Source organism: Emydura macquarii, unplaced genomic scaffold (genome assembly GCF_026122565.2).
Source record: "Emydura macquarii macquarii isolate MOO-44397 ecotype Brisbane River unplaced genomic scaffold, CSIRO-AGI_Emac_v2 contig_1230, whole genome shotgun sequence".
Classification (NCBI taxonomy): domain Eukaryota; kingdom Metazoa; phylum Chordata; order Testudines; family Chelidae; genus Emydura; species Emydura macquarii.
This window is the reverse complement of record NW_027131367.1, coordinates 6,580,259-6,589,867: the sequence shown is the minus strand read 5'-3', so window position 1 is coordinate 6,589,867 and position 9,609 is coordinate 6,580,259. Positions and strand designations below refer to the sequence as shown.

Genomic DNA, 9,609 nt, shown 5'->3' with positions numbered 1-9,609 from the left:
GTAGAATACATCTCATTTAGTGCTTTCCTCTTGGTTTACTTGTGGATTAATATAGAGCCAGATTAATGCAGGGTGCTCTACAGACAATTTAACTCCCCCCACTCCCCACATCTAGAGTGAAGTCCTGGGCCCACTAAAGTTGATGGCAGAATTCCCAGTGACTTCCATAAGGCCAGGATTTCACCCATCATCCCTGACACTATTATTGGATCCATGCAGGTGCAGGCATTGCCACGTTCAATTCAGTAGGGCACTGCTCATGTGTAGCAGTCCTCTAGCGTAGATCGCTTTGCAGGACCAGGGCCTGATTTTAAAATTTTCACAACAAAAAAAAGTCTTTCAACCGAAATGTGCAGGGAACCTGCTCATCCTGTAATTAGTTATCCTTTAGGATTAAGTATTTATTCATAATTACTTAAAATGGTTCTGGAGAAATATGGCAATGGGTGTAAACTCACGTTTTTCTGATCCTACACCATTGAATCAATGGTAACTTGGCCACTGACAACAGGCATGGGCTGAGGCCCTCAGAGAGGAGCCAATCAAAACTCTGTATTTGGACACCCTACATTGTGGGAAATTCAGATCTGGCTCTGAACTTCACAGCTAACTAAGCCAAATCCCTGGATCTAAGCAGCTGCGACTTTTGGGGAAATGCTGGTCCTGAGTGAAGGTCCAGCTCTAACTTTACAGTAAAGAATTCAGTCACTGGAGTTTCCCAAAGGATGTAAGCCAGACAAAAGAACACAAAGCAATGATCAGTATCTTTATTCATACACACTTGCTTTCAAACTACAATTAATATTTAACAAAAGCATATCATGCAAACAAAGATTAAAGAATTAAGAAAAAAATGCAGTAATTTATACATCAATCTTGCCAGCTATTCTTCCAACATTTTTTGAGAAATGAATCGCCTCTTCACATTTTCCTATAGTATCTTGCAATTAAATAATAAGAAAATAATGTTCTCCTCTATAAATACAAAGCTTGGGTCTTAAAATGATATTCTTCAGTATTAATGATTTCAAGGTGGTTCCTTGTTAAAAAAATAAACGAATGTTAACATAGCAAAGCAATGATTTCAAATGTTTCAGGCGTATTCTATAAAAGACAGACATCCTCTTGCTAAAAGTACAAGTAGTGGGAGCTGCATTTTTAAGCCTTTAAAAGAGGCAACAAAGTATTTCATTTCGTTAGAATTATTTTTCTTACATTCATTCTAGGAACTCAAAGAAAGGAACAAATTTGAAACCCTTTCTGGGGAAATAATCGACAGTGTTAAATCTTCGCCTCACTACAGCAAGGATGCTCACTAAGCGTGTGCTTAAGTCCCACTGAGTTCAATGCTGAAGCACTGGGACTTAAGCATGTGCTGCTTGCAGTTAAGTATGGATGGGCTTAAGCACGTGCTTTACTGACTTGGGGCCCAGAAGCTCAGTTCTGCATGGTGCGGTGCACTATGAGCCTGGGTCCAGTATCGCACTGAAGCACATTCCGAGATATAAGCCTGTGTATAGTTCTACTAACTTCAGTAAGATTGCTCATGGGCTCAAAGTAAAGTGCCTGCTACAGTGCTTTGCTGGATCGGAGCCAGAGTGATCAGCACCTTGCAGACTGAGCCTTAAATGCAAGAGGTGCAAATAAAGCTGATCCTGCACAACTGTTCTTCAATCAGGAAAAAAACAAAACCAAAACCAAAACCAAGCAATAGTTTGTTGCTTTATCAATTCAAAAATTTTTTTAAACCTAGTGGTTTATAAAGATTAGAAACAAAACTCATTTTTCTTAAAATCTGTTTTTCACCTATTTATATATTATAAAATATAACTTGATATTGGCTATTTCCCGACAGATCCTTCTACTCAGAAATTAATATATGGTCCAGTCTGCTCCCATTGACATAAAAAGCAACAGATTTGGATCTCACCTACCACCTGTTCTGACTCCTATTGAAGTCAATAGAAAAACATCCTGAGTTTACTAGCAGCAGGTTTGTGCCCTTGCACCACTGAACTGCAGGGGATATTACAAGGAACGAAGTTACACCAATATAAACCAGAGTGAGATCCAGCCCTATGGCTTCAATGGAAGCAGGCGAAGTCCTGCAACATGATCAATGTTGGTGCTATTGCTTTTGCATCTCTCTTTAAAATGACTTATAAACGTTACTGAATTTTTAGACAGTCATCATAGATGGAAAAAAATATATAGTTTCTGTGGCTGTTTTTTCTGAAAAACTATTGATGGTGCTGTACCTAAGCATGGAGATAGCTAAAGCAAAAGCCCAGCACAGATGCCAGTTAAATTATCAACCGAACAAAATCCTCACTGATGGGACAATTGCAAACAAAAGATCACTTCCTCTCTGTTAGGAGACATAACTGAGCGTTACTAGAAAACAGTTGGGTTGTCAATTTTATTTAGCCATAGGGAATTTTGCTCTACAATAATCAATTCGGCTAAGACTTCCATTTACAAAGAATTTTTAAATTACACAAAGAAATTTCAGTAGTTGGAAAACAGGTAGGGCAACTGACTTCTACATGACTGGCGAGCAACACTTTACATTGTGATGTGAGTTCAGTTAACAAGAGCTAAGCTGTACTCCAGATCCTATAAGAAACATACATTAGATTTTTTTTCCTTTTAAATGGTTTCAGTAGAATTACTAAAGTTATATAAAAAAGTATAAATAGCATGGTATATCCAGCAACACCATGTGAATTGAATAAACTGACTTATTTAATATTAAAAAATTATAATAATACTTACAATTACATAACACTTTTCATGTTAAAAGTGTATTAGAAACATTCACTAAGTAGTCCTCACAATACCTGGTGAAGGACGTAAGTATTATTATCCCCATTTTACAGATGGGGAAACTGAGGCAGAGAGGTTAAGTAACTTGCCCAAGGCCACAGAGGGAGTCAGTGATAGACCTGGGATTAAAATACGTTTGTGGATCTCAGATCTGTGCTCAGAACATGAGAGCACCTCCCTCTCTCTCAAGATTTTCTTATGAACAGGAGGGCTTTAGTGCATGATTATCATTCATTGTAAGGCTATTTAATTACCAGTCATTACTGACAGCTATTAGTTGATATGAAATCGGACATGGTTACTGTGCCAATTTTTAGATAACACTTCATTTAAATATTTCAAATAGTTTCTAAGGTTATGGAATTGAAGGAAAGAGTGGTTTGGCTTTATATACTGTCTTTTACTTTTTAATGGAGCTAATTGTCTCCCTACCTAACAGCACAGAGATAACTGAGTTCCTATATTTGACACAGATATTTGTAACGAGACAAAAACCATATACAACAATTTATGCCAATGACTAAAACAAACAAAAATCACATTACAGTTCCAGAAATTCCTTGGCCGGTTAGTATAGCTATTGCAAATCAAATACCGTAAATACTCTTTCTAGTTCCAGAGGGGTAGCCGTATTAGTCTGTATACAGCAAAAACAACGAAAGTCCTGTAGTACATACATTTGTTAGTCTTTAAAGTGCGACAGGACTCTCGTTGTTTTTACTCTTTCCCGTGATATCAAGGATTTATTATTGGTGTTTCCAATGTTGTGCTTTGCTTAGTAAGTACTATCTTCTCCCTTTGATGACTGCATGTAACTTAGTTTAACTGGAGTCATGTGCATGCACCAAAGGGAAACATACCCGTAAGTGATATCAGTAATTACAATTCTGGACCTTTAACATTCCACTTTTCCTGCAAGGAGACAGGCTTTTTTTCTAGTTGGTTTTACAGGAGCTCAGTTGCTTTTCAATGGAATTGACCCTGCAGGACAGGAAAGGTTTTAAAGGCTCAGAGTGTACACATTCTATAGGTTACTTTATTAACTAATGGATGATTTTGACAATGGAATCGTCTTTAGATTGTAAAAGAAAAAAAAAATCAATCATTTTATTTCTGCAGACTATGAGAGCTCTGAATGTTCCTCTTCCCCTCCCACTTTCTAACCTGGATTACGCTGGAATTTTTCATGTTAGGAGTGTGTTCTCTCTTTATGAATGTGCAATTGCTGTTGATAGCAATAGGAATGGAGTGCAGATAAATGGGCTCGGTCTTACAAGCCCATACTCATGTGAACAAGTACTCACCAAGTAATCCCACTGGAGTCAATAGGATGTGAATAAAGACTTGAAGGATTTTGCCCACTAGGTGTAATCCATCCCATGCAAAGGACCAGCAGAAGGCCTCAGAACCAATTCATTCCTTGAGGGCTTAAGTGTGATTTAAGAGGTTCCAAGGTTTTGTGCTAGCTCTCTGCATAGGGATGGATTTTACTACGGATGGGAACACACATAGCCCATTTATTTCACTGCTTACTCTCAAATGCAGCTGTCTTTTTGCCTCAATCTGGGAAACGGATAGGGTTTTGCATCTACAGAAAGAGTTTCTAACAAATTATGCAGAAATAGGTCACAATTTGTTTTAAAAAACAACACTAATTTTAAAAATATGCAGTTTATTACTTTTTTTTAAGGGGGAAAATGGACCAGTGGTCAACCACAACAAATGTCAAATTAGTTGCCTGAAGCCAAAACTTTTTCTCACTACTTAAAATTTGCCATGACTGAAGGGTTTAATAACCTCTTGGGACATCTCCGTATTTATTGGCCCTCAGCCCAATTCATCTTAATCACCAACAGGCACCTAAAATTGCTGCAGTATAGTGCCAGTATTACCTAATCCTGTGGGTCCTGGGCACTCTCAGCTCCTTCAGAAGTCAATGGGAGCAGAGTCCATTCAGGATCTTATAGGATCAGGTTCTTAACACTTTCACCCACATTTTAATGCAATGAAATGTCAGTTCTAGTTTTATACTTATGATATCACGGGGTTTTGTTGTTGTTGTCATCTCCTCAAAGGCAAAGGTTCTAATGTAAATGGGGTCGTTTTAACTTTAACGAATACTCATGTTCACCAAAGTTCTCTGGATAGCCACATCTTGTAATTAGAGCTCGTATCTGCTGTATTAAAATGGCATTAGGAACACTCTTGCGGTATACTTAGGATTTTACTTTCTATTATGCATTTCCAAATAATGAGGATGTGCCTTTTAAATTATGTGTAAAGGGCTGTCCTAACATCAGTGCTCACATGTAACCATGTGCGTAAGGCATAGTAATTGGTTAATGACAACTTATACAGCCAATCCCTTTTAGACAGCTCGACACAGTGTTGCCTTGTTCTTGCAGGATGGCTGAGTTCACAGTACCTTTTCTTTAGCATTACAAAACCTACACAAGAGGACAGGAAACGTTACAAATGCAGGAACTTTGAGGTAACAAGATGAGAGAGGAGTTCCTGCCTTTAACCCTACACATTGCAGAGCAAGCGCAAGTGCTTACGAAAATAAAAATGAAAAACCTTTGAGGAAATGAACAAAAGCAAATCATGGTGAGTTTTGTTTGGATGTTGGGCCAGTCCTTTGTTTTAACATTTAAAATGTGGGTCTACAACTGATACATTCCATTACTGCACTTTGCCACTGATATTGCCTAAGGAAAACACAAGTTCCATATCTTGTCTACCAATCTCCTGTCTGTGTCCAGCTTGGCTCTATTCCATTTAGTCTGCCCTGCTGCTTCTCTCATCTTTCCATTACCTAATGCCCAACATCATACTCCAAGGGTACGTCTACACTGCAATGAAAGGCTGTGGCATAGCCACGGCTGGCCTGGGTCAGCTTACTCAAGTTTGCGGGGTTTGGGCTGTGGGGCTAAAAGTTGCGGTGTAGATGTTCAGGCTTCGGCTGCAGTCTGGGCTCTGAGACCGGGCACAAGCCTGAGCCTGAACATCTACACTGCAATTTGTAGCCCCACACTCTGAGTCCTCTGAGTCTGAGTCAATTGACCCAAGCTCTGAGACTGGGAGCCATGGGATTTTTATTGCAGGACAGACGTACCCTGCATTTCATTCCAGCGCCCAGCAATGTTGGCTGTGATGTTAACAGCCTCTCCTTCTAAATCTCAGCCTTTGAAGTCATCTACTGAACCCACAATCAAATGAGGCATGATGCCTTGCTGTCTCTACCCTAGGTCAGGTGTTCCATGCTAGTAGATTAGAATGTAGGTGGTCATGAAATACTATAGGTGTCCACATAATTTATGTTGAATAGCCATGTTTTTAAAGATATATGACATACAAACAAGACAATTCATTCTCAGGTTTGGCAGATAATTTAATACTTTGACACAGATTTTTAAAAAAAAATTATTATTCCAAAATGATTTTAAATTTTGTTTTAAAGTTTCTGTAATTGGGTAATACCTTGAGCTCTGGTTTGTTTATAATGCCCCTCACGTGCAGTGTGCTTCGCTAGGATCTTAGAATGTTCCATTTTACCAGTAGCCCAGGATTACTCATTGACTTAGAGCTCGATCCTGAAAACTCAGACTCGCATGAGTAGTCCTTTCTTATGTGAGTGGTCCCAGCAACTGCAGTGGGTGTGTGAAATCCAATTAATCTGTTGGTGAAATCCTCTCCTTGCAGAAGATCAGCACAAGTCACAAGGCCTATGCACCGCTTACATCCTCAAAAGCTTTTGAAAGTAGAAGAGATACATAAGCTTTATACCAGCCCTGTGCACGTGGCTGATTTCACCCAGAGATAATTCCACTGCAGTCTGTGCCACTGCTCAAGGAAGTAAGGAATAGTCATATGAGTGACAGTTTACAGCAGTGTTTCCCAACCGGAGTGCCATGGCGCACTGGTGTGACAATAGGCCCAAACAAGTGTGCTGCAGAACGTTTTGAAAAAGTACATGTGAGAACCAGCAGGGGACGAAGGGGGGAGCTGCCTTCTGATTGGCCGTCTGCCTCATTGCTGCACCTCCTCCAGGGGCGAAGCAACCAATCAGAGTTCAATCTCCCTCTCTTCCCTCCTCCCCTCCAGTGTGAACAATGGGTTGGCTCCTCTGCCCCTCCCCTCGCCTCCTGCAGCTGCTGGCTGGGGGTGGGGCGAAGAGGTCCCTGGGGCTTGAGGTGTGCTGCGGCAGAGGAAAGGTTGGGAACCACTAGTTTACAGGATTGGGGCCTTCCATAGTATTTTGGCACCGTGTAGTCAATCCAGTGTAATACAAAACTGTGGTAAGCAAATTGTCCCCTTCATTACAGATTCTGATAAATTTATAAGTCTTTTATGGCAAATATTTTACCTTGCATGAGAGTAAGTTTTCATGCTGGAAAAAACAGTAGATCACTATACATGCAGCAATAGAGACAACATGCTTCTGGCACAGACATGCACATCCAGAAGGCAAGAAATGTCTAAGATCGCTAACATTAACAAGGCAAAAGGAAAATAAAAAGGGAAAGGTAATGACTACACCAATTTACATGCCATCATGAAACAAAATATGCAAAAGTATTTACTAATCTTTGAATCAATATCTTCTAGTAAGTTCCAAGAGGAAATATCAATCATTTTAACCCGGTGATTGCGACAAGAGAATGCTGAATTAATTACAGTGTTCATCACTGCAAATAAAGAAAATCTAATTACAGTGTTCATCACTGCAAATAAAGAAAATCTATTTTCTTTTTTGCAAGTAATAGATGTGAAAAAGAAGCCTAATTGATCTTGTATAAAACCTGCAGGTAGTCATTATTGTTTAAAAGTGGATCTACTTTAAAAAAAAAACATAGTATACCCTATCCCACTGACCATATCCATAAACTAAAATAAAAAAACAAAACCAAAAAAATTAGGAATAGAACATTAAGCTAAATCTAAATAATAATGCTCATTCAGAGCAAGAACCTTCACAAACATAGCACAATTTTGTCTTATATTTTTTTAAATAATACTCTTTATACTTGATATGATTATGTCAATAATAGAGATTTGCTTATTTGTAAGGGTTATTATTAAACATGCAAAATTCATTGCATGAAGCATATGCAAAACATATTAAATTCCCTTCAACCCATAAAACAATTTTAACTGCTTTTTCTTTCAGGCTCCAATATTCCATAGCTCCAGGGGGTTTTAAACTAATATTTAAAGTGGAATTAAGAAAATATGAGTTCTTTTGTCTAAAGTTACCTTGGGGAAAGCAGGAAGTGACTCTGAACCCCACCCTGTCATTAAATTACTATACATAGTGCTTTCCTCTACTACCTTATTTTGCAGCCTACCAAATAAATAAGTGTGAATGGGTTGTAAGGGGTTACCGTTCTGTTTCACACTCTGATTAACAAAAGTTTTATAGAAAAATATTGGTATTAGTAGAACTGGCTAACAATGGACTTGAGTAGTGATGTAAATTAAATTAATATAACAATGGCACCCTGATTCACAGAATAATCTCATGGAGATTAAAGTTAACACAAGTATTATTATTAAATATGCAGTTCTACCCTTGAGCTAATATTTGTCATGTGTGCTAGTTAGCATCATTCCTAAATATCTGGCCGCTATTGAAAATCTGTTCAAATTTGTGTCTGCTTTGTGCGATTAAATCTCAAAGCCGAAGTGCTGACTTTATTTCATTAAAAAAACAACTTGGTACCTGTCCATATTTTTCTAAAAGCAATGATTTTGAAACATCTTGCTTTGAGCAATCTTACACAGTGCCCTGCCCCCAGTTACACCTCATTTTCAGTCACTTGTGCTGTAGTTTCATCAGGAGTCATCAGGAAGACCAAAAGGAAGAGTGTCCCTCAGGGCCCACATTTCATGATATCCACAGTTAAGGGCTGAAGACTGTCCATTTTAAGGGTTTGGGGTTTTTTTCAGTCTACTTGATGCTGTTACATTCTTTCTAAGATGCTTTTCCGGTGCCGGAGGGGAGGGGGAAAAGGACAATGAAATTTATGAAAATGTACTGAAAATGGCTAACTTCATAAGAGTAACCTACAGCCAGTAGTGACTTGTAGATGAATAGATGGGCACTGTGTATTATATGAGCTCCTAGTAAGACAACTTCTCTTTGTGGCAAAGCCAAATCCTGAATGAGTGTCCTTCACACGCCCCCTCCTCGCCCCCCCCAGTACTTTTAACCCTACAATTTTCAGGCCCAAATGGAACCAACAAGGTAAAGGCCTAAAATTTCTAGGGTTTAGGACCATTTCCCACTCTGTTTTTTCTATTTTCATGTATTTAAATTTTCATGTGGTTTGTTCATGTCTATCAGTTTCATACTGCACTTAGTAAGATGGGGTGTACAAACTGCGGGTTGATATACGAGAACCCTTCAAAATCGGTTTGGTCTATGTTAGAAATGACCAGCTGATCAGGCGGTGTTAACACTGGTTGTCCTCGAGTAAAGAATTTGTCGAAGTTTTCAGCACCTTTGCCACACTGAAAGAGAAAGAGGAAAAAAAATATAATTAGATGGAAAAACATCAGTGACATCACCTGGCAGTGCTGTCTCTTGGCAAATCAGTCAGAATTGATGTTGTGGGGTTTTCTCACATTTTACCTTTACCGGTAGCTAGGACACAATTTCTTCCCTGATGTTAAAACACATAGCAAAGGTGCAAGATACAGAGAGAATGAAAGGTTTGAAGCACATGGAGTAGCTGGATGGTGATGTAATGGAGTTCTTTCCAGTGTGTGTTCTTTCCAGTG

At 38.8% G+C, this 9,609-nt stretch overlaps 1 protein-coding gene across 1 annotated transcript in view; it reads right to left on the bottom strand.

Moving 5' to 3' along the window:
• Nucleotides 1–752: 752 nt before the first annotated feature.
• The window catches only part of PRKCA (protein kinase C alpha), a 266,528-nt gene continuing 257,671 nt past the window's right edge, over nucleotides 753–9,609 (bottom strand). The window contains exon 17 of the mRNA XM_067547328.1: nucleotides 753–9,339. Within this exon, the coding sequence (XP_067403429.1) occupies nucleotides 9,175–9,339 (165 nt within the window). The 3' untranslated portion in view covers nucleotides 753–9,174. The remainder of the gene's footprint in view (nucleotides 9,340–9,609) is intronic.